General features: G+C 36.6%; 1 protein-coding gene and 1 long non-coding RNA gene across 13 annotated transcripts in view; one reads left to right on the top strand and one right to left on the bottom strand.

Moving 5' to 3' along the window:
• Nucleotides 1-26,372, bottom strand: part of PEX5L (peroxisomal biogenesis factor 5 like) — a 228,092-nt gene that overhangs the window by 159,386 nt on the left and 42,334 nt on the right. For 3 of the 12 annotated variants that reach the window (XM_053903614.1, XM_019463244.2, XM_019463246.2), the window contains exons 1-2: nt 9,678-10,768; nt 8,099-8,170 (exon numbers count right to left, since the gene is read on the bottom strand). The exons of 4 other annotated variants lie outside the window; for them this stretch is intronic. In XM_053903614.1, coding sequence (XP_053759589.1) covers nt 8,099-8,170; nt 9,678-9,770 — 165 coding nt within the window. In that variant the 5' untranslated portion in view covers nt 9,771-10,768. Of the gene's footprint in view, nt 1-6,636; nt 6,751-8,098; nt 8,171-9,677; nt 10,769-26,372 lie in introns of those variants that run through there. 5 more of the 12 variants (XM_019463248.2, XM_053903615.1, XM_019463245.2 and 2 more) reach the window with 3 other exon arrangements.
• LOC128777280 (uncharacterized) lies at nt 16,779-21,589 on the top strand. Its single transcript, XR_008422507.1, has 2 exons — nt 16,779-19,221; nt 20,756-21,589. It is a non-coding gene; the product is annotated as an uncharacterized LOC128777280 (long non-coding RNA).

The raw sequence follows: 26,372 nt of genomic DNA, 5'->3' as shown, positions 1-26,372 counted from the left end.
ACATAGACTGTATATTAATACTTTAAAATAAAGATCTGTGATGCATACATATTTGTTGAACTTGAGGTGGCAATTCATGATCTCTCTTGGTGATTATAGTTTTTAACCGAGCCCTGTTATTTTCATTACTGTCTGGAAAATTGGGGAAGATGGACTGGTAGAGGGAAGCTGATGCTTGCTATCCAACAATGTTGGTAACTTGCATACTCACTGAGATGCTAGGCTGCCAAGAGGTGGCCAAAGACCTGAATAGGAGGAAATAGCGGCAATGCCTTCTGCTTATAATATCTGACCTTCTCATTTTATCAGATGAGTATTCTTTTACATTTTAGGTTAAATGGTTCAGTTCCCTTTTGGGTTTTTGAACTTCTTGGAAGACTTAAAACCATCTGACAATTATACTTTAATGTTCATTATTTTCATCAAATCAACAACTAGGTTAAGTTAGTTTTTAAGGTGGAGGGTATAAAGCAGGAGAGAAATAAGAAGGGGAGAGCAGAGGCCCACCCAGGCCCATGTCAGCATCCTACTCTCCTTTGATTTTAGAATCTCATGAGTATAACAGGTCACAAATTGGAACCCCAGGGTTGTATATAGACTCAGACTGCTTTGTTTGACTACACATTGTTGTAACAACTTTAAATTGACTTTAAACATTTAAAAAGCAGCAAATTGCTTCTCTTGAAAAATTAGTATATGTGGTGACTCTGAGCCAATTTCCAGCAAGATGGCAATTAGCTGGATCTGGTAGGTGCTGCCGCCTCTAGAGGGGCCAGCTTGTGAGGCTTTCTCCCTCACTCCCTATTTTCCTTATACACAATCTATTCTCCTCATTTCTGTACCTAGTGGATCCAAGAAGGATGTATCTATGACCCCAGAATAGACTTGGTTGTTTAGAATTATTATAACTCAGTCCCGAAGAAATCCAAGGGAACTGTACAGCCAATAAAAATCTAAGAATTTTACCATCACCACCGCCCTAATTCCTGTACCTTCCATTTATAAAGTACTTATTATGCCATGCATTTTGCTAGGCATTTATATACAGCAACTTATTAATCCTCCCAACTATTTTATGAAATAGATAGTATTTTCCTCATTTTATAGACAGCAGGCTGAGGCTCATAGAGGCTGGTTAATTTTCCCATAATAAAACTATTATGTGACCATACCCTGTTTTCATTCAGATTTAATTCAGATTCCTGACTGTGAAAGCCCTGTTCCTACCACTGTGTAACAACTTTGTCATATATTCACAATGTCCAAAGCTTGTGGGGACAGAGGAGCCAGCACTAGAGTACCTGATGGCACCTTACAGAAAGCATGCAGAACACTTGTGAAGCAGTGGGAATAAGCAAAGCAAAAATGTTGCAATGCAACAACCAACCTGATGTTCAGGGAAGCATGAGCTGCTGGTGGAAAGAACATGAAAGAAAGGCTGCAGTGGCCCTGGATTCTAGGCTTGGTTCTGACCAAAAGAGGATGAGCTGAATGCAAGGTTCTCCAGAGGGATATCCCCATCTGAATCTCACAACAGACATCTGAGCCAGATGGTGTTATTCCACGTTAGAGATAAAGAAACAGAAACCCAGAGAACTTAAATTGCTCACTCTAGTGTCTTCTGCTTAGTTAGTAGCAATTCGAGACTAGAAGCTAGAATGATGGTCTCCTACTTCAGGTTTCTCTTGCTTGTCTCTGTGTCACTCTATAAAGAGTGGCCATCTACATCTTCTGGGCTTCTACCTTCAGATCTCAGTAACATGTCAGAAGACTCTGAAATTAAGATATTAGGTCTACCCTTTTTGTTTTTCTTAGAGTCAGAGGTGATGCTTAGGGGAATTGGTACACTGAATTGAAATGCATGAAGTTAAACAAACAAAAATAAACTCCCCATTGTGAGTTTATAAGGAAAACATAAAATAAAATATTTTGCATTACTATGCTTCCCCCCACTCCACCCTTGCCAAATTACCAGTAACTCAGAACGATTTTTCTGTTTCTTAACAAAAATAGGAAATATTCAGGAATAAAACGCAGGGTGATCATGCCTTTATTCCAGTAATTTTTCTACTTAACCTAGTGGAAAACTTTTCCCCTTTCTTGTACAATATTTATGATGATAAATAGCTTTGCAGACAAGATGGCACTGATTGGACTACAGCAGTGAATCTTTGTTTACTACAATGTTGATTTCAGATAGACAGCAAATTTGAATAGCTTCAGTCTCTCTCATCACAAATACGTATGCCTTATTTTCATTGAACCATTTCTCATCTATCAGTCTTTCCTAAGGAAAGCACTAATGAATCTGTCTGCTCTGAGAGTAATGAGGGCAACCACAACTGCAGAATGTGCTTTGTCCTTTCAGTGTCTCAGAGCGTCCTGCTTCAGAATCTCCAGGCTGACCAGATGGTCTCTTTTCTGCAACTCTAGAGGGGTTTCTGTTCTTGGTGACCAATACTGATCCCCAAGAAGGTATTCCAGGCCAGTTTTACACATGATACCAAGAAACATGGTCTCACACTTTAAAAATCTCCTCAGAAGTAATAGGATCTGAATTATATTTAAGTTAAGCTGCCATATTGTAATGGCAAAGAAAGCACTGGCCAGATGGTGCTGAGTACAAGGCAGTGACACATATCACCCCCATCCCTTTAGCATTTATGAATCCAAGACTCGTGTCAGCTGCTTAGATGGTGATACGACCACACTATCTGTTAACACCAGAGGGAAGTTGGGTACCCTTTCCCGTTCATTGGTTTTTCTCATTCTTCCATTTTTATTTCATGATGGCTTGTATTCTCTTCTTTAGGATTCATTCCCACAATGACCACTAGGATAGAATTGCAATCCTATCCAAATGCTTCCATGTTACTGAAAATACAAGGGGGTGGCTATACTTTGTTTCTTCTTTTTCTTTAGAGAAAAATCACAGAAATTCTAGTTTCCATTGCTTTCTGCTCAGGCTTCTCCTATAAATTTAAAAGGACACTCTCAGAAAGGTTTTGGGCCAAGAAAAGTATGTTTTGTCTCTCTCCATGGTGCTCTCATGCCTCCTCTCTGAGGAAGTTTTGTAGGGAAGGGAAGAGTAACAGAATGTCAACAACCTTTTAGCTCTACTTCTGTATACACTTACTCTGAAGAGCATTTCTCTCCTAACAAATCCATAGGGGCCAAGAGGGAAGTAAACAGTTAAGCAGTGTTTATGGAAAAGATTATCCCTGTGAGGGTTCAATAAATAAATACTGGCCAATTATGATATTTCCCAGTATATTTATACAATTAAAACACTGGAACAAAATAGTTTCTTAAGACCCACCTATGGGATGACAGTAACGGGCAACTGTAGAGAGCTACATGGAGTGACAGAAAGAGTACTGGACTGTCAGGAGGGAGGGCTGGCTTCCAGTGTTCTCTATGTACCTAATCAGGACTCAGGGCAACTTGATTCACCTTTCTAGATCTCAATATTCTGCTAAATTGGGGTTGTGGGGTACTAGGGACTGAGTGCTTGTGTCCCTCCCCACAAATTCATATGTTGAAGCCCAGTGTGACTATATTTGGAGATAGGGCCTACAAGAAGAAGTGAAGGTTAAATGAGTCCATAAGGGTAGGGCCCTAATTAGAGGAAGAGACTCCAGAGCTCTTTCTCCTTGCCATATGAAAACACAGAAAGCACAGTGACAATGCAGCTATCTATAAGCCAGGAAGAGAGAGCTTTTACCAGAAACTGGCCATACCAGCACCTTGATCTTGGACTTCCCAGCCTCCAGAACTGTGAGAAATAAATGTCTATTGTTTAAGCCATCTAGTCTATGATTATTCATGTGGCAGGTGAAGCAGACTGATATAGTGGTAATGACTAGTTAATTAAAATGGCATAACGATTTACAGTTTATAAAGCATTTTAATAGATTCTATCTTCTCAGAGAAACTCTAAGAGATGGTAAGAGCAGAATAATATTTGACAAATAAATAAATACCTCAAACTGATTCAAGCTCACAAGGCTATTGAGTGGAATTTAGTCATACTACAAACCTGGGTCTTAAAAGCACCTTTGAGTATAAATGGTTGTGGTTTTCTTGTTTTCAGCATCATTATGTTGGATGTCTATGAATTCTAGTCTTTAGGTATCCAGGTAATGCTCAGTTGAAGAGTGTAGAATTTATTACAAGTCCTTATATAACTATGTTTTCCCTTTAGAACTACAATAATTGTTTCCTTTGGTCCAGCAGTTCTCAAAGTATGGTCTGGGACCAGCAGTGGGAGCTAAGGGTATAGAAATGCAAATTCTTGGCCCTACTTCTTACCTACAGAATCAGAAACTCTGGGGATGCCTGCATCTCCCCCACCCCCCCACCCCCCCACGCCAAAACCTCCAACAAGCCTTCCAGGGGATTCTGAGGCTGCTAAGATTTGAGAACCACTGCTCTGACCTCTGTACAATTGTTCCCCTTGTAACTGGCTGATATTTGACATTTCCCCACCTTACTGCACTGAAGGCTATGCAGCTGCAACTCTGAGTCCTATAGCCAACTGGATCCATGACATACTGTTAAAACCATTCTTTAAATATTTGAGCCTGTGAATGTATCCTTCATATAATCATAAATTCTATACTTTTGTGTTACCTTTTGTTATGTCCTTTAAGTTAACTTGGAAATTGAAAACATTTTAGAAGAAAAGTCATCTTGGTCCAGCATGTTATAAACCTTGAATGAAGGTGGCTCTATTCTAATTAAAAATAGCAATTTAAAATAGAATGAATTTATTATTTATTCAAAGTAGATAATGTTTTTGATCCCTTACTCAAGGTACTTGACCATCTACTCCCTCATTCCCATCCCTAAAATCTCAAAAGGAAATTAATATGTACATGAAACCTATTCCTAAACAAGATCTACAAGATCAATCAGGAAAGAATATTTTAAGAATAATAAAAATGATCCAAAATATACATTTAAAATTTCTCTTTTAATATTTATTCTAGAAAGCCAAATATATAATTTCTTAATTATATATTTATTAATAATTGCATGTAATAATTTAATAATTATATTACTGATTATATAAATAATGCAATACACATATATTTATGTCAAATGTCTGGGGTTTAGAACCATTAAGATTTTAATTGAATATGCTTCCTTCGATTGCTTTCCTATGCTTGAAGTTTGAAAACTCTAGGGATTTCTAGTGGAAAATATGGACTCCAATGCCAGTCTCATACATTTATATTTAAATGACTATATATGTGTGTATATATGTGTGATTACATATGGCACCTGTTACTTTAGGACATTAGCACTAGTCTAAGAATTCTCTAGAACATTTTCATATGTATTTCAAATAAATTTTTCTAATAAAATTTCACAAAGAGAAAAGAACAATATTGCCTTTTAAGAATAAAACCTTACACATTTCCAAAATCACTTTTTCTCATGTAAAAATAACAAATCACCTTTTACCCCCTTGAATGGAGGCAGTCAGGGAGAACAAAATCCACACACTCTGTGCTATTTCTGTTATTAATTTGCTTATATAAGCAAAATTGTGAACTTTTTGTAGAAGTACAAGTCTTGCAAATCACACGACTGATAAAATGGCATATAGCTTGCACAGCATTTGTACAGCGACAGCTTCTGAATGACAGATTTAATGAGATTAGTAGACTTCTGCCCAGCACAGCACTCCAACTATTTTATTTATCTTCTCTAGATTTTCTTTTGGCAGTTATATGAAGATTGACTAACAAAAATATCTACCATGTTTGTAAAATGTTATAGGAAGAATAAATTGAGCATAAAGATTCCTCCCCAATATAATATCTATGAGATGAAGCAATATTAAACAAATGTGTTTTACACACATACACACTTTTAATGTTGATCTCTTAAGCACAGAAAGAATTTTTGGTGGTATTATAAAGACTAATTAGAGTGTTTTCCTAAATGTTTTGCTTTGAGTTATCAACATTGTCATTATTTCAACCTAGGATTTGCTCACAACATCACCACCAAGTAAACCTTCCCAAAAAGGAAGGACTAGTCTTACTGCCAACAGCAAACATGAAAGCCAACTCATATTCATAATTACTCGCCTTTTAAAACGTGTTTTGACATGAATGACTCAGCAGAGCTGGGTCACTGCCAACTGGTTCCAACTGGTGCAATGCCACTGGAAGAAACATGATAACTACAGAGGCAAACAATGACTGAGCAAATCAAATCCTCCCTTATTTGATCCAGGTATAAAATAGCATTATTTTCTGAAACAGAAGCAAAGTCGGTTCCCTTAACAGTTAATAAAATGCGTTTAGGGACAACTACATACATGTTGTGAAAGGTACCATGAGAAAAAAAGAACAATGACTCTCTTGGGCTTTCCACTCCAGAGATCTCAATGTATACATTTATGGTTTTCTGAATCCCAAAATTTAGTTAAAACAAACAAAAAAAAGCTTAAGGCAAAGAAAAAAAAAGGAAGGAAGGAAGGAAGGAAGAAAGAAAGAAAAGCAGACTTTGAGGGTAGGATGATACTAACAAAGTACAAAAAACATTTAACATTAACATTATAAAAACATTATGAACATTTGACTTATACATGATCAAGGAAGAAATAAAAAAATAACTTACTTTTCATTTTAATAGAGAAATGGATAGGTATGTGTGTTCTCATAATATACTCAATTGTATTTCATTAGTTCATCTGCCAGTCCTTCAATGAGACTGTCAGTCTAGGAATAGGATCTGTGGGAGATGGAGATTGTGTGCTCCAAGTAATTAATCTGGCATAATTAAAATGATAGCCAATAGCCCAGCAGAGCACTCGAGCTCCAGCCACACTTATCCTATTAACTAACCTGACAATTTGGCACTAAGTAGAAATACATGGCCAAAGTCCTCACCGACCTGTACTCCTTGTCCCCCAATTTACTCAAAAGCAGGAGAGTAAAGATAAGGCAAGAAACATTAATTTGAAGGTAGTCTGAGTGAACCCTGTAAGATCAACATATTCTGCACTTCTGGGGAGATGCTTTTTTTTTGTGAGTTTTCTCCCAGAAGACCATTTCAACTACTTCAATTATTCCAGACCTAAGAAGTAGGTCTCTAACTCAACGGCTCCTGATTGCTCTCTTCTGGTGGTCATTTTTCTTTTTTTCAGAAATATACACAATGGCTCCTTTAATGCAGTTGTCATGATGCAAAACAAACCGCACAATTAGGAAACTGTCCAAATGCAACTTGCCTTCCTGTAACTTGCTGACTGCTTTCTTTCTAACCTTTTCATCTACGCAGACTCCTTTGAATTATTTCTCAGTCTCCACCTGAGCTTACATCACCCTCAGAATTAGGGCCACTTACACATTAAATAGATGTGCAGTTATCTTGTCTCCTCAATAATTAACAGAGATATTAAGGGCCAATGCCAATTCAGTGGCATTAGTTGGAAACCTTCCATTACCTGGTATGTCATTGTTTATGGTCTATTAAGCAGCTTTCATTCCACCTTATGGGCCCATATAAAATCCAAGCTAGATGTTTTTCAAATCACAGGCAGTATTAAAGAATATTAAGTACCTTCTTCTTTTTATTTAAAAAAAAAAGATCTCTATATTTATTGCAGATATTCTGATAAAGTAAATTGGGCAATGTATATGTTTTCAACTTCCCAGTATTTTTGGTCTTTTACCCCCCTTTCCTTAAAGCATATTCATTGTTTCGCACTAATGTTAGCTTTCTCACTTTCAAAATAACACACTTTCTGATTCTTGTTTAATTTTTTTTCTCCAACCAAATTATCATTGCTGTATTGATTCATTTTTCCCTGGGTCATGTAATTTTCTAAAAGTCCTCTTATCTTGTTCTATTTTTCATTGTCTTTATATATAGAACATGCATGTTGACATCATGTAGAAGTCAGTGGATCAGAGGGATCATAGGGGGAGGCTTAGCTGCTCTCAAAATCTATCTTGTTAAGCGGGCCTCAGCTGGACAGGCTAATACAGCCACCAGGGCAGGACCGAACACTCAAAGGGCCTCAGTTGTCAAAGATCTACAGTGCAACAGTAGAAAATGTATGTAAGCATTCACTTACCTGCTTTTGATCAACAATTATTTCGAGGTCTTCATCACTGCTTAGTTTTCCATATCCTTTTTCTTTACTTTTCTTGTGAAAGAATAATTTTAAATGATCATTTAGTTTCTTTCCATTAATAATGTTAATTTCCACTTAATACTTTTTAAATACTTTACTTAGGCTTGTTCACTTGTCAAAATACATCATTTTTTATATCAATCTCTCGTGGACAACAGCAAATGTTTTTATTGTCAAACTTCAGGCTTATAATTACTCATCAAGTATTTCTGCCTAGCCTCTCCCATCCAAATTACACTTTTAATCTTTTCCTGAATATTGTTATGTTTTTTCAATTTTGTAGTCTCAAAACAGATTCTTTAGTAATTTGAGATAGATCAAAAATTCCTTTAAGAGTCCCAGCACATTTTTATTAAAGACTGAAACTGCATTTAGTAATTGCACTATGCTTAAGACTTCAAGGATTAAATGTTTTATTTTAATCCCTTTTATATTTGTAAGAATAAGATAAGCACTATACAACTCAGATAACGAACCTACAGATTTTCTACATTTGCTTACAAATCCGATGAAAACTAACACTGGAAAAAATAACTCAGAAATAATTTTTAAAAGATATATAAGATAGTTTTCAAAATTATGTAGTTTGAAAAGTTGGAAGAATATAGACCATTTTTTAAAAATGCACTTTATTGGCATTTTGTCTTCCCTTCCCCCACCCAGGTCCAACCCCCAACTATCTTCCCCAAAGCAAAAGTTGTAAAGTTAGAAAATGTCACAGATCATTTTAACCATTTTACTGTTGTGCTACAGGAGAAAGATAATACATCTGAGTCATTTTTTTTTTTCTTTCTCCCAGTGCACTTGTTGATAGGAATACTAGAAAAGGAAGATTGCTTCTTCATAATTTCAGAAATCATAGTACCTCTGTAGAGGACCAGTAAGAAAAGGAAAATAAAATTCACTACATAGTTAGCTGTAGTTCAAGGTTATTATTTTTTAAAGAATCTTTTCTTTGTCTTCTGTATTAACTTCATCTGTCTTTCTGTATTAACTGCATCAACCAGAATTAAGGGAACTAAAAATATTTGTTTGCATCTATTGTGCCATATTAGGATCCCCATCTCATTGAGGGAAGAACTATATCCTTCAGTGAACATGACGTAAATCTTCTTTATACCGTGGGATATAATTCTTGTCTATTTTTTTCCCCTTCCTCCCCAATAAACATACTTCTTATTTTCGTGGGTTTTTCTGTAATAAAGAGATTTCTGAATCTTCAAGTATTAGGATGCATAAATAAAATCTAAATTCTCATTCATATATTAATGAATTTAGCCACTTAGAACAGAACAGATGGCCACAGTATTTCTCTCTATTATTCTTCTGCTCATTTGAGGTTCCATTTCAGGATTGATGGAAAACAAAAAGAACAGGTTTGGTTTCAGTCAAGCTGACTTCCTTCCTATCACTTTTGTTTTTGTATCCTTTTAGTCTACTGGTTGCCATAAGATATTGTCCAGAGACCTAATACAAAACATTTAGAAATGCCTTTCCGAATATTGATCTATATACGTACCAAGTAGCTCATTTGCATGACCCGATTTCTGGACAAAAGGACATTAAGTAGAGTTGGAATGTGGGTCCTTCCATCCATTTCACTGTCAGGCATCCCAGAATTCTTTGCACCAGCGGCAGTGGTGTCATTGCCAGAACTTGCTGACCAAAGAACCACAGATCTTGCCCAGCAACAGTATTTATAATGTATGACAATAATCAAAGTATCCCTGAATCATTGTCTTGACTTTGTAAACATTGTGAAATTTTTGGCTAGCACAAAAAGTCATTGAAACTAAAATCTCTTCTTTTCTAACTAAATTTTATCCGAGCACTTCTAGGTTTCCTGACTGCTGTTCTACTTTAATGCTCCTTAAAACACCCCATCTATTATTACTTATATACATTTTTATATTTCATCGTACGCATATAGACTATTCAGCCTCCTTGTCATAAAAGCTCTCAATTTTCCCTTTTTAATGCCCCAATCTCAGACTTCCTTGTGATTAACAAATCACTGCTCACTGATATAACAATGTCAGCATTCACCAAACATAATTCAAGATTGCAATTCTACCACTACCAAATTCCACCTTTCCAATTTAATCCCAACTTCCTTACTGATTTAGGAATATATTTTCCTGGAAAGAGGCTAGGTCAGGGAAGGAGATTATATCCACAACTATTCTAAGTAGAAGCTGGCATTTTCCAAGAGTGGGAGGAGGCATTTAGAGCTCTGATTTTGCATTTAAGCCCCTACTCTCCAAACAGCACACAACTGTATACAGAGTCAGAAGCCTTACAGTTTTACTCTAGAGTTAAGCAATATTTTCTACTTCACCCCATAACCCCAGGGGGATTAATCCTTTTCTAAACCATAATGGTTATTCGCTCACTTACTGCTTATTTCTAGTGCGAGCATAATCCTCTTTCAAGCACTCAGCTTCCCACTTTGACTGCTTAGCTCAGCCAGCCCAGGCAGAGATCTTCAGCTCTCCTCCCTCCTCCCAGCCAGGAATCCCTGTCTTCTATCTATGCACTTTTTTCAAGCACAAAAAGCAACTCCAAAGCTTCTGCGTGGTCTTTCACATTAGCCAAAGGACTGAACTAGAAGGAGAAAGAAAGCTAACCTCTCTACTGTCCTGCGTGAGGAGGCAGGGCTTCTGTGGGAGGAGAAGCCAGAGGGTAGTCACTTCCTGTGCCCCTCCCACCTCTTCTGGCAGACACTGGAGCTGAGGATTTCAACTGAGGCAATAAGGTCAGGCCCTCTCCACCACAACCTTAGCATGCTGCCTGCTGATGGTAGATTCTGTGCACTGCTCATCTATGAGCAGCTGAGAAGGGAGTGTCAGTGCTGTGGAGCTAAAATGGTGCGGACTTTGAGGCCGGAGAAGTGAGGAAAGAGAGAAAGAAAATAGTCATTTGCCGAGGATGCCTCACTCCTTATAACTCCTTTGACATTGGCTAAGTGTCCAATGTAGCCCTCCCATCTTCCCCACACCATTCTGAATCCTTCCTGAGTAACTGCAAGGAGAACTGCCTAGTTTTTTGTTAGTGCTGATAACTTTGTTAATACCATTGAATCAGGGCTATAGTTTTCTTAAGAATTTGAGTCTAACTGGTAAACTTTCCTTTCTGCAGACATTCCACCATCTCTCTTTAACCTTATCTACCTCCTGCTTCCCACCTTTCATTCTCTCATCCACAAAAGTAGAACAGAAATGTGGGTTTACTCGAATTAGATAAACTATAAAACTTGGAAACTGTATAGAAAAACAATACATGCCCTCAGATATAGGATGCATTATATAAGAAAAATTTTCAAGTAGTAACAAAAAAAAAACAACAACAAAATAACAAAAAACCAAAACAAAACAACAAAATCTGGTGGGGTAGAGACTTGAAAAATGAAACTCTCATTGTTCATTTTAGAATAGGAGTTTATTAAAAAGTAAGAGTTTTAGGGGCGCCTGGGTGGCTCAGTCGGTTAAGCGTCCGACTTCAGCTCAGGTCACGATCTCGCGGTCCGTGAGTTCGAGCCCTGCGTCGGGCTCTGGGCTGATGGCTCAGAGCCTGGAGCCTGCTTCCGATTCTGTGTCTCCCTCTCTCTCTGCCCCTCCCCCGTTCATGCCCTGTCCTCTCTGTCTCAAAAATAAATAAACGTTAAAAAAAAAAAAAAAAAGTAAGAGTTTTAACCGAAAGACATCTGTCGAATTAAAAGGATTCTTCATACTTATTAGGGATGGAATACAGGAAGGAAATTTTCAAAAGGAAAAGAAACACATTAATTAGTTAATTGTGCAAATTAGCCCCAATTGCAATTTTTGCCTGACAGAATAATAATGTAAATAAATGTAAAGGTTAAAGATTACATAGAAAAATGCAAACTGGTGCAGCCGCTTGGGAAAACAGTATGGAGATTCCTCAAAAAGTTAAAAATAGAACTACCCTACAATCCAACAACTGCATTATTGAACTACTAGGTATCTACTCAAAGGATACAAAAATACTTATTTCAAGGGATACATGCACGCTAATGCTTATAGCAGCATTATCAACAATAGCCAAATTATGGAAAGAACCCAAATGTCCATTGACTGATGACTGGATAAAGATGTGGTATATATATGTCTAATATATATATTAGACAGATTTCCATTATATATAATGGAAAATTACTCAGCCATCAAAAAGAATGAAATCTTGCCAATTGCAATGATGTGGATGGAGCGAGAGTATTATGCTAAATGAAATAAATCAGAGAAAGACAAATACCATATGATTTCACTTATATGTGGAATTTAAAAAACAAAACAAATGAGCATAGGGGAAAAAAAGAGAGACAGGCAAACCAAAAAACACTCTTAACTATAGAGAACAAACTGATGGTTACTAGAGGGGAGGTGGGTGGGAGGATGTGTTAAATGGGTGAGGGGATGAAGGAGGGCACTTGTGATGAGCACCAAGTGATGTATGGAAGTGCTGAATCACTAAATGGTACACCTGAAACTAACATTACACTGTATGTTAACTAACTGGAATTTAAACAAAAACTTTAAAAAGTTACATGTAAATATTTTAAAAATATTTTTTACTGTTATTTATTTAATGACAAATAGTAGACCTGAATTTAGTAAAACAAATGTTACACAAAGAATATATAATATAGACAAAAGCAACAAAGATCCCCCTGCTCTCTTTTTTTTATGGTTGTCAGTATTCAATTCTTATCTTCCTATTATCCCTATCTTCTATCCTTCCTTCTCCACCACCTTCTTCCCACAGCTAGCAAAATTGTTGCTTTCCTTGTTCTAAAAGATGACTTCCTCACATCTCCTTTCCCCTAAAGATATTCATTTAATCTCTCTTATCTTCCCACTGTCAAACTTGAAAGCGTGGTCTGTGCTCACTAGTAACAGCTCCTTCCTTTCTCTTCACTTTTAAACCAATTACAATCAGGTTGCAATTTACAGTAATTGTATTCACAGTCACCAATGGACTTCTAATTATCAAATTCTCTAGGAGTCTGTTTTTAGAGCTCATAGTATGAATTAGCCCCCAGTGCAATTTGTGATTGACTACAGATGTCAAAATAAATGTAAATATTACTTATTTCAATGGTCAAATTTGACAAATGTGTCAAATGTCTTTGCTGTTATTTACACTATTACAGTTGTTAAGTGGTGTTGCCACCAACTGAATAGGGTCTCCATGAGAGGGAGGAGGATTGGGAAAAGAAATGGTGTGCTGAAAAGATATATGCTGAGTTTGTGATGTCTTTGGAAAGTTCCTCCAAGTGGAAAGATGCAGTGGGTCACTCGGATACACAGGTCGATATCTGAGAAGAGACATAAGGGCAGGACATATGGATTGCTGGGGATAACTAAAATTGCAGGACTGGGTGAGCTCATTAAAAAAGAAAGCGGAAGAGATAAGGACTAAGGCCAGAGTCCCGGGGAATTGTTATGTTTAAAGAATGGGCAGAGGCTGAATAGGAGCGGTCCTATGTGTAGGAGGAGAACCAGGAGGATACAGTCAAAGAAAGAGCTCTACTGTCAAATGCTGATGAATGGTTAGGTAAGGATGTATACTGCACACTCTCATTGTATTGGACATTCTAGCAGCCATCAAGGAAGAGAAGAATTCCTGGAACCAAGATCAGAGTAAATTAGTGGCTACATTGGTGGTAAGGGAGTACAGATACTGAGAAAGGAACTTATTTGACTTTAGAAAAGCTTGAATGAAAAGAGAAAGGGAAAAATTTATTAAGACGGTAGATATCGTGTTAAGTATTCTACCAGTTTTTAAAAAAGGTGGGAGGAGGGCACTTGGGTGGCTCAGTCGGGTAAGCGTCCCACTTCCACCCAGGTCATGATCTCACAGTTCGTGGGTTCTAGCCCCGAGCCCGGCTCTGTGCTGACAGTTCAGAGCCTGGAGCCTGCTTTGGATTCTGTCTCCCTCTCTCTGCCTCTCCCCGACTCATGCTCTATCTCTGTCTCTGTCTCAAAAATAAATAAACATTAAAAAAATTTTTAAAAAGGGTGGGAGGGAAGATGGAGTGGAAAGACAAAAATAGAGGGAAAGAATACCGGGAAAATTGTAGCTTCCCCCTCCTTTGTGTAAAGGTACTAAGTTCATTTATAGTTCAAGAAGGAATTAGTGAAGAAAGTAAAACTGTAGATGCCAGAAAATGAGGGGCTAGAATTCACGAGGCAAGAAAGGAAGAACAAACGCTTTTTGGAGAAAAACTGCGTGTTTCTCTTTGAAAATTTACAGTTATTTGACATATATTTGTAGAAGAGAAATCTGTAAGGATACATACCAAATATTAAAAGTCCTTTTCTCTGGGAAATGGAATTATTCATGATCTATATGTTCTCTTTATACTTGGGAGTACTTTTTGAAAGAAGAATGGATTTCTTTCATAATAAAAAAGAAAGTAAACAAAGTGTGATTGCTTGAGAGATCCATAAAATTGCCATAGAAAAGACCCATTTAAAGTCTACTTTGCAGAAAAACAACTGGGTCAGGGCTTTACCCTTCCTTTATTATGTTTCTGGAGGAATAAAAGCTTATTTTGTAAAAAAAATGTAGGGATTCACGCTACAGTTATTGCTTACGTCCCTTGTGGCAAGTGTGGTAGTATGGTGAAGTGAATGTTTTGTTTATTGCATTTAATATGCCTCTTTCCTCTTGACTCTCCTTTATAATATTAAGCTTCTCAATTCTTTGATATCATTTGGGTCCCATGTCCCTTCTTTTTAAAAGATGCACAGTGTCAGCACAGCCACAAACACCACTGCTATAGGAGCCAAAGAAACAATAAAAAGAGAAAACAGGAAATAAGGGAGAAGGAAGTGTTTCTTCCCAAAGGCCTGGAATAAGAGAGTGTTTCTGTGATTAGGACATAAACCTGGACAGACTTTTGAAATAGAACGTAACCACATTACTAATTAAAAGGATGATTTTTAGATCTTTTATTTTTCTTATAAGTATGGAGGAAATCAACTTTCTGAAAGAAAAATATCATCAAGAGAATCATTTGCAGAGGGCTTAAGTCTGCCATTTTTCAAAACCTATTTTTTTGTTTGTTTGTTTTTAAAAGACATTTACAGTCTACCTCACCCTCAGTATGGTATGGTAAACGTATATGGTAAAACAATGTTATGGTATGGTGAAACATATATATGGTAAAACAAAATAGCCACAGGGAACAGTTTTTGAGTTTTGGGCCAGGTTTGGGCACACATCACCTATGGCAGTCAAACTCAATTCTAAAGGTATATTTCTGGCTGAAAAAAGAAATATAAGGACAGCAAATATGTTGATGCAGTTTAAACCATGTTTTAAGTCATAGGCATATGTCCAGATATTTAGTAATATTTTAAAATCTTAATTCAAATCTAACTGGGAAAATAGGCATTCTGATTATTTAATAGTTGGATAATAAAATGGCAGTGACGCACAATACAATTTTCACTGTAGCCTCAAAGTCCCTCCTTACTGGCTTTCTTATCTTTAGCATGGCTTGTGGTCTTTAGAAAATAACCTAAAGAGCTTATAAAGCTTCTTAAAAGTATTTTGTATTCTCCAAGTTTTCCAAAGATGAAAATTCAACATAAGCAGTCATTAAGGCTACTCAATCTTATACCATTATGCAATGGCATTTTCTTAAGTACACAAATTCTCTATTAGGTATCTACCTTCTTATACACCTTTGCAATATTTTATTGTGAAAAGTTTCCAACATACAGCAAATTTAAAAGAATTTTAAAGCAAGCACCTATATACTTCCTACCTACATTCTACCACTAACATTTTATTATACTTGTTTTTTTTGCATATCTATTCATCTATCTGCTGTGACACACTTTGAAAGTACAGTACATAGTATCACATTTCTACACCTTCTTCCCACCACGGCTTATCTTATTTAATTTACTTTTAAAACTCAGAAAAGCAAAACCATTTGTTCAGTAAGCTTCTAAACTAAGAACACTAAAAGTTCAGGATTTGTTCCTCTACAGCAAATTGTTGCTTTCATATGAAAAGCAAATCAGTGAACTACATTTCTAGCATTAAATGCTAGTTGTAGGTCCTATCACCAGAATTAGGAAAGAGGATTTCTGATCAAAAGGCTGTTGTTTTTTGTTTTTTGTTTTTTTTTTTATAGTTCTGTAAAAAGCAAGTGATAAAACAACTCAACTTTTTGAAGGGACAAATTCATGGTGTGATAGGCAGTTCCAGTTGATACTAATCATCATGTCCTCAATTTCATATCCTTTTGTCATCAATGTTTCTGGTAAACAAGTTCACTTTGGGCTAAACAACAAGCATTCACCTCTGGAACATGCAACCGAAGTAGCAAGCTTCAACAGGGCTAGGAAGGCTAATGCCTACTCAGAAAGGTTACATATGCTCTGAGAAACAGTAGTGTCCCGGTGGCTTATTGAGATTAAGTAGGCAGACAACAAAAATTAAACTTGAAATTTCAGTTATGTCAGATTCAGCAATGTTCCACATTACTTTGAGGACAATAAGTAAACTCTTCTTAGCCCTCCCTCAGTCCCCAAATCAAACAAAACTACATTCAAAGAGAAAACAAACAAAATATGATGTCCTTCTTCACAGGAAAATTCTGAGTCCAATTCTTTCATCTGGAAGATTCTTGTCTCTACAAACATAAATTTTCTCATCTTCTGTAGACTTAGCTTTTAAAACTGTAAGTGCAGTGGTATGTAGCATGCAATGACTAATACATTAAAAAAATTGTTTTCCGTCTGCTGAAGACAATGACTGAAAAACGATATGTTTTAATCTACTAGATTTCTTGGCATTATGTAGTCTTGGTGCTCTTTCTAAAGCAAGGTGAAACTAACAAGTAGTCCCATTTGACAATTTCACCTGTCATCACTCAAACAGCAAGACTGGAGTGGTGTGGTGTAAGATAGGTAAGGAACCTGGGAGAACTGTCATTATTTTGGATCCCCAGATGGCAAATGAATACTACTATCACTTTAAAACATTTACCTCTCTGCCCCCTACAAAAACAACAACAACAACAACAACAACAACAACAACAACAACAACTGAATAAAAGGGCAAACTATGTATTCTATATCTTTGCCGCTTGAAGAATAAAAAAAGAAATAATCCATTTAAAACTAAACTATTACTTGATGTTCTTCTGATCCCTGTTGACACAATTTCCTATTTTTATATGCATTGGCCCTAGTGGATGGGATGGAACCATGTTACCCAATCTCAAACACAGCTGTGCTTATCATTAGCCTCTCCAGTGGTCCTTTTCTCTCTCGCTGGTAGTCAGCACACCTGGCATACACCTGCCACTGACTTTCTTTGTAACAATTGATCTGAGCATGATGATTTTATGCCTCGTAAAGGAAAAGAGCAGTCTTTTTATTTTAATAAAAATAAAGAAAAAAATTGAGTTGCTCCCATAAGCATTCTGCCCCCTAAATATATTATTCCTCTATTGTCAAACATTCTCTACACAAGCACATTGTTATGACACGTTGACACATGTTCAAGAAAAATTTGTTTCATCAACTTTTGTTTCCAAGAAGAGCCAGACCAAAGTTTGTGCTTTGGCTATAAAATCCATACAAAAAGTTATCATTTAAAGTTACCATTTAAGTTACCATTAAAGCTACATCTATGTGACTGGTGGATTTATAAGTAGCTTTTCTATTATGGCTCAAATGAATTTTGAGGATTTTTTTTCTCCATGTGGATCTACACACAGACATGACAGACATGACAGCTTTGAATAAATCCCTCCTGTTCCTGAAAGTGACATTTCCCGGAGGCATAGCCATTACTCTCATCTCGGGCTCTCCCACTTGGCCTTAATAACCTTAAGAATCCTAAATCCACACCACAATTCTCATCATTTCTCCATCAATCTCCCTATGGCTTCTTTAATTCATCCCTTTTCTCCAGTGGTTTATAAATTCACTGATGACAATGTTACAAATAAGACATGGCAATCCCTAAAGGGTGGGCAGGTCTGGGGGTCCTATCCATTTTCTTCATGGGTAAAAGCTTTCGGGTAATTACTTGTTGAAGAAGCTCTTCAAAGTCACAGGGACAAGAAAGATCTGGGGCCACAGACAGCTTGTTTATCCACCGGACACGTGGTAATCAAAGAAAAATTAAAACAGCAGAGTCTAGAGGACATAGCCAATTGCATACATTACTTTATGAAAAACATCAACTAAAACCTTGGTTGATATAAAAAGTGTTACTACTAATTAGGGGGAAAACACAGCAGCTTATAATTACAGGCAAAGTTAAAATAATTCATTTATATAAAGTATTGTGACCAAACACCTGAGCTCAAATATTCTGTGAATCCATGGCTCAAGTAAAAAGGAGTTTAATGCCTAGAGATTATGTATTTGAGTCATGAAGGCAAGAATAATTTAAGAAGATAAAAAGCAGATTATGTGGCAATGTTGGGCATTCAAGTACCTGTTGAGGTTGTTAGGCAGAATTGTATTAGTTTGAACAACGGTGGCTTCATGTTGATGCATGGTCATCCTTTTGGCACTAGGGAAGCTAGCTAGATTCATTCAATACAGTTATGTGTTGCTATCACAAAAAAAGGTAATAGGTAGTGGATTACTTCTGACATTTTACCAAATTTGATATTACATTTTTCCATTACTGGAAAAAACAAGCAAAATGCATTTGAATACACAGGGTATCTTGGCACTTTGGTGATTCGTACAGGAAATTTTATATGACTTTATCAGCTAATAAGAAAGAAACTGGTCTTCAAAAAAATAACAGTTATAAAACCTCTCTTGTTTGGTGATAAGGGATATAAGAAGATTCTTAAATATGGCAATTTCAATTTTCCAAAGCATGAGCACGAAGTATGTTCATTTTATTCATGTGTTTTATACTTTGCACAACACTGCGATCCAAATGAGGAGAGGCCATCCCAGTGGAACAGAAGGGCTGGTCTGTGTGTGTGGGTCTGGGGAGCAAGCGTGAATAAGAGTGATGAAGAAGCAAGTGCAGAAGAGTTAAGACTAAAGGTAAGAGATGGAAGGGCCTTCTAACATCTGACAGGAGGATGGTGTGGCTAGCGCAGATTGGAGGTTTGGGGGAGGGATGCCAGATGAGGCTGGCAGGAAGGCAGAGTCTTAAAAATCACGCCTTTATGTTAAGGCAATGTGCGGCAGTTGCAGGGTTTTAAGCAGGAGAGTGACATTATCGTATCTGTGCTTTAGGAAGCCCACCCTACTGAAATGGACAGGGAAATGGTGGGAAATGGACTGGAGGAAAGAAGACTGGAGGCAAGGAGAGCAAATGGGAGCTACTGAAGAGGTTGGTGTGTGATAGTCATGGGTCCCATTTAAACATAAGTTGAGCTAGCTGACCACACATCAGTTTTAGTAAGACATGCTTAATTCATCACACTCTGTATCATGAGATTACTTCTTCAATACTGGCCATTATAAGTAACAGAAGTATCTACATTTTCTGTAGTCAGGAATTAAATGAACAGTGAACAGGCCAACAAGTGACACACTCTAGGCACTCATTTAACTTGGTCATGTGCAAAATTATTTTAGAAAAAATCCAATTAAAAAAAGATTTTTTAGAGATACAGAGATAGATGGATAGCTAGAGAGAGATGTAATATAATTTGACTAAGATAGGAAAACATTTTGCACTAAGCAAAGGATACATATTTTTGTACTCTGTAAAGTCCTAAAGCAGTATCTAAACTTTTCTTGTTGTTTCTTGTTATTGGAGAAAAACAAAGAGAGACTGTTTAAGAAAATACAATGTGAAATTGTTCAGTGCTGCAGCACATCTAAAAGGATTTATTGTGATTTTTTACATCTTTATGCAAACCTAAGAACTCTACCACCCAGGGATTAATAAAATGTTGCAAAGATGTATATTTACTCAGGTGTATTTGGGATATCATCAAATGGTAATATGCTTTTAAAAGCGTGGAGATGGCATATTTAATTTTTTAAAATGTTTCTATTTATTTTTGAGGGGAGGAGGAAAGGGCAGGGAAAGATACACACACAGAATCTGAAGCAGGCTCCAGGCTCTGAGCTTACAGCAGAGCCTAACACGGGGCTCGAACTCACAGGCCATGAGATCATGACCTGAGACGAAGTCGGATGCTCAACTGACTGAACCACCCAGGTGTCCCTGGAGATGGCATATTTAGAGCTTGGTTAAAAAAACAAAAACAGTTGCTTCCACTGCATTTCACTTGTTTTTAACTTGTCAGAGGATAAAACTCTAATGGGGGAAAGTTGGAGTAAGGTAAGGTAGAGTAAGGCAGACTCAACTGCAATATTTATCTTCTTGCTCAAAGTTTGGAGACTCTTGCTACTTAACGAGACATTGTTTTGTTTCAATATTCAAAAATAGTTAACATGTTACATAAAAAATATTGAAGGATATTCAGCTGTGTAAGCAAACCTAAAAGGTACAGAATGAACTTCTTTCTAGAAGACTGCAGCATCCCAGGGAGTACAGATGACTACTGAAAGTCTTCTTTCAATTTTAATCTTCGCATTTTTCCTTTTTTCTCCTCTTCAGGAATAAAACCTCAAATCTTAGACGCTTCTATGATTGAAGTCATCACAAAATTTTGAAGACACGATGAGAATTATTTCTTGAACAACACAGAGCAGAGATGTTGATGCTCATCAATGATGAAGAGCATGAACTTGATTGAGAGAACTGTAAGGGTTCCTTTGAAGACTCTCCTTGCAATATCAGATTAATGTCCCAATGTGAATAATATATTGATTATGTATTACTGAGACACAGAAGAATGACTGATCCTCAATTACTTTAAATACATCTTTGGAAGTAGATACTGAATTTAATGAAGAGTCTTTTAAAAACTACTGCACTCTTGTAAAACTGTCCTGGGTAGGTGAGTGTGGGGGTTTTAAAGAGAGAAGAAGCAATGCTTTACTAAGGAACAGCTAAATTGCCATGGATAGTACAGTGCCCCAAATGGAAAAAGCTTTTTAAACTTATAAAACAACATCTTCTCCTCATAAGAAACACTAAAAAAGTTATTTTTAAAGTACAGAAGTGTGCCTATCACATTGGTGGTGCTCAGTAAATACATTTTTTACTTTTTTAGTTTTTTTTATATTTGAGAGGGAGAGAGAAAGAGACAGAGTGCCAACAGCGGACGGGCAGAGAGATGGAGACAGAATTTGAAGCAGACTCCAGGCTCTGAGCTATCAGCACAGAGCTTGACGCGGGGCTCGAGCTCTCAAGCAGTGAGATCATGAGCTCAGCTGAAGTAGGACGCTTAACTGACTGAGCCTCTCAGGCGCCCTGGTACTCAGTAAATATTTAATGAAATACATTTGCTTTGTGACAAAAAATAAAAAAGATTAATTATTTGCATAACTTCTAGCCCCTCTTAATTTCCTTAGTGGATGGCATTCCAAAGAAAAAAAGTTTACAGACATATACAGATATGAATGTACGTATAAATATATGTTCATAAATACATATATATATATATGTATTTATGACATAAATGTGATTGTAGTACAAATACTAAACTACTCCTTTTACTTAACAATATATTGTGAATATCTTTTCAAGTTAACACACATCCATATCTACATTACACAACCAAATCCACCTTACATTAACAGTTTTTGTTAAGAAAGTTTAAGAAATCCTGGAAACCATTAGAATGAAGAATGCATTTAACACATAAAAGAAAATAACACATAAGTACGTCCATACAATCCTGGTGGTGCCCAAGATTCTTTCAGGTGGTCTGTGAAGTTAAAGCTATTTTCATAATAGTATTGAAACATTATTTACCTTTTTGCTATGTTGAAATTTGTATTGATAGTGCAAAAGCAACAGGGGTAAAACCATTAGCACCTTAGCATAAATCAAGGTGGTGGCACCAAACTACTAGCTGGGAACAGGACTGGCCGTTTAAAAATAAATGTAAATTATTGTTACTTAAAAATGATGGACAAACTATGTTTACATAAACTTAGAAATCTGGCACTTTCTTTCTTGAAAATAAATGAAGGAGATTTTCAATTCAAGGAAAACAACAATATTTGTTGCCAAAATTCAAGCTTTCAATGAAAGCTAGAATTTTGAAAAACATATCTACCACTGCCAGCCTAATAATTTCTCATTAGTTAAAGACATTTCTGATGAGATCAGAGGTACTAATGAAGAATTTTTCTGATATTATATAATGAAATATGGCAACACTTGAATATATGGATAACTCAGTGAGCCAATATTTTCCAAATGACCAATGCATGGTAGGTTATCAAAACTATGCATGAGTTAAGGATACATGCAGAGTGTAAAGAAAACCAATGGATATTAATAGGTAAAAGATACAAAAAGTTCATTGATATCATTTTAGATTCTGCAGTGCTACTAAACTTTAAGAAATATCACCTGTTAAGTTTTGGTGCAGAATCAAAGAATATCCTTAAGTATTTAAGACTATGGAAAGACTACTTCCTTTCCCAACTATATATCTCTGTGAAGACAGATTTTTTTTCTTATACTTCAACCAAAAAGAAAAAATTGCAACACATTAGATGTAGAAACAGGTATAAGAATTCAACTTTCTATAAGCTCTTCTATTAGAGAGATTTGCAAAAATGAAAAATAATACCACACTTCCTACTAAAATTTCTACTTGTTTTGAAAACAGAGTTTTTACAAAAATTGTTAGTGGTATTAGCATGTAATATGTTTTATTGCTATTTTAAAAAGATTAATAAATCCATGGTTAAATTTTTTTTAAGTTTTCTTCTCTAATACAATAAATGCCAATAAGACATAATCTACACAAACAAAAGCTCTTTGGGGTCTTTAATATTTTTAAGAATACAGAGGGACTCTGAGACAAAAGTTTGAAAACCACTTATAATTAGAAAGACTAGAAACTTGTTTTGAGGTGGTAAAACACTTTGGCCTTGGAAAATTAGTTTTTATTTTCCTTCTCTCTTAACGATAAAGCCAACTTATCTCTTTTGGATTCTGGTGGAAAACATAATAGACCATGTCAAAAATTACCCAGTTAGTCTTATGATAAATTTAATTGTGTGTTACTTAGTATATATTTGAATTACACTTAATGGCTATAGCTTTAACATTTACAAATAGTCATACGTGGCTTATATCCTTTACTTTTCTTTGGCCATTCCATGAAGGTAGGTATTATTCTCCTTTTTAAAGCTGAGGAAATGGATAATGAGAGACAAAAAGTGCTTCATTCATCTAGAAAATGCTAGAACACAGAATCAAATTCAGGTCTGTTGACCTTCTGGTCCTGTGCTCTTTTTGCATCTTTGGATGGAAAAAATATCTCATGGTTATCATCAGCATAGACGATGCACTTCAGCTCTTGTACAATAGAAACAAGGGCTGAGTATTTTGAATTTGGTAAAAGGTCTTAACTTCTCCCAGCCAAGGCACATGGAATAGTGCTTTGTATATATTAGGTCCTGTTATTATTATTTTTCCTACTTAGCATAACAGTGTTACCCTGCATAAGGCCAGAGTAGCTTGGGTTTCACCCAACTCTTAGGTCAAATATGAAAGGGCTCAGTCAATAAGACAGAAATAGATGAATGACATACAAAAAAGCTCCAGAACAACTGCAGGCCTGAACAGCAACAGAACAGTTTCCAGAGGTCATTCTATATATGCTGTTGACATACACCTCAACTCAGCGTTCAAATTTAGAGGTGAGCAGATAGGGCAATATATCTGTTTTCTTCTTACCATGCCCAGTATAAACCAGCATTGAATGGCTGCTGGACATCATCCATTTTAATGGCTTCTTTCTACCACCATCTCAGGCTGCTGGAGTCACATGATGAGCCTTGAGAATCCAGGCAAGATTTTCCAATCTTAGCTTTAAACCCAATTTTCTCTGTTTTCCTAGTTTTGGTCCTATTGGTTTTACACCTGGATCCCCTCTCTACTTACTTCCTTCAGAAAGATGCAGTAGGCCTTGATTAGTGTCTCTCTGGGGCCTTTCTGCCTCCACCTCAGTCCCACTTTGTTTGCAGACAAGGAAACCTGCTTCTGACCTAGGCTTCTGAGAGATACTTACAGATGCAGGAGGACTCAGCACTAAAGGGCTAAAAAGAAGTCCCACAGTATGACAGCATGAGTCAGACTTCCTGGTGGCTCCTGCAGAGCCCTTCAACTACCTGATGTTCAGGGGCAATGCTGGTAAGATTTGTCTGGGGATACAAGATGAGACAGATTCTGAAAGTTAAGGGAGCTAAGAGTTTCTGGAAAGAGTAGTTCATTAGCAGAGAAATATTTTTAAAAAAATATTTTTTAGCTTATTTATTTATTTTTAGAGAGAGAGAAAGAGAGAGGCAGAGAGAGAGGGAGAGAGAGAATCCCAAGCAGGCTCTGAACTGTCAGCACAGAGCCTGACATGGAGCTCAATCCCACGAACTGTGAGATCATGACCTGAGCCGAAATCAAGAGTTGGATGTTCAACCAATTGAACCACCCAGGTGCCTCCATTAGCAGAGAAATATTAATGTATTATTCTACCTGTATATTGATCCCAACACAGTACATGCACATATTGATACCAAATAAGAATAATGATCATAACAGCTAGCTCTCATAGGAACAATCTCATGTTGCTAGGAAGATTTATTTCCTATATAAATACAACTTCATGTAACAATAATAAGGTGATAATGACTCATTTAGAGTTTCAGTTTGTTATAATAAATTCACCTTGTGGAGGATGGTTTGCTCTCCATCAGAATGAAGACTTTGCATATGTTATCTCATTTAATTCTCACTAATACCATGAGTTTGTTTATATTTTTTCTTAGTTTTTGAATAAGGATATGGAATGTCCTAAAGGCTTAGGATTATTTTTCAGGGTCATGTCCAAAGTCATACAACCTATAAGTATCAAACACGGAACATAAGATTTTCTGACCAATCCAAAAGTTTGGATTCTTTTCAGCACATCTCCCTGCCTCCAGTATATTTCCATTTGATTGACAGCTTGGATGACTTAATGCAAAAATGCATGTTTGGTTAAGTAGAAAAGAAAAAAATAAGGAAAGCCAACAACCCCTTTGTGCTTTTTTTTTAGACAAACTTCCAACTCAGAGCATGTAGTAAAGAGGTAAAAGGTCAGCCTCTGAGGTCAGATTTCTTGGTAAAGCCAGCTCTACCATATAACTTTGGGCAAATTATGTAACTTTTCTATGCTTAAATTTTCTCATTTGAGAATAATTAACAGAACCTATCTCCTTGAGTTGTTGAGGGAAAAAATTAATTAATACATATAAAGTGCTGAGAACAGTACTTGACACTTTTAATACACTCAATAAATATTAGCTATTATTAGCTGATATCTTTCCCTCCTTCTCTTCCTTCCTTTCTCCTCTCTTCCTTCCTCTCCCTCCCCTACGTCTCCCCTCTTTCTCTTGCCCTCATCCTCTCCCCTCCCTCCTTTTCTTCCATCCCTCTTGTAACAGGTTGAGTTGACAGTGTATAAGCACTACGCAATCTTTCTAGCAAGATGGTAAGACTCACCAAAGATGTCTCAAACTCAATCTTGAAGTTAAAAAAATTTTTTTTGACTGGGATTTAAAAATAGAACCTGGTGAGAAGCAATTCTTGCTGTGTCAACTTTTAGAAGGCTGTACTGAGAAAACCCAGCGGAGCTTTATTTTAAGAAGACCCTGAATGGCTTAGCTGCAGTTCATGGATACATCAAAACATCCCCTTGATGGTTCACTTTCCTGTGAACCTAAAACCAAGCAACATGAAGGGTTCTGGCCTAATGTCTCCCTTACAAAAAGCTTGACTAAACCGAACTCAGATGCTGTTGTCAAGTAACTGGAGCAGGACCCCAGCAGCGAGCCTTGGTTGCTAACCCTTTTCAAGTTCATCTCTTTGTTAAATCTACTTTTAACACAAACTGGATTTTTATAGTATGTTTCAGGGATGGTGCAAAATATTAAGGATACAGAGAAAGAATGACTACAGATGATGGATTTGGAAAGTAGGTAGTGAAGGACTTTGGTCTTGTCAACATCTGGGTACTAGCCTTGTTTTTATCAGTTTTTTCCTAGAGGGCCAGTTATCTCAACTCTTTTGAGCTGTTTTTGACTTTCAAAGTTGGGGTTTGTACCAGATGATC

Source organism: Panthera pardus, unplaced genomic scaffold (genome assembly GCF_024362965.1).
Source record: "Panthera pardus isolate Hobbes unplaced genomic scaffold, ASM2436296v1 HiC_scaffold_16, whole genome shotgun sequence".
In the NCBI taxonomy this organism is placed as follows: Eukaryota; Metazoa; Chordata; class Mammalia; order Carnivora; family Felidae; genus Panthera; species Panthera pardus.
Note: the sequence above shows the minus strand (reverse complement) of the source record. Positions and strands in the feature narration are given on the sequence as shown.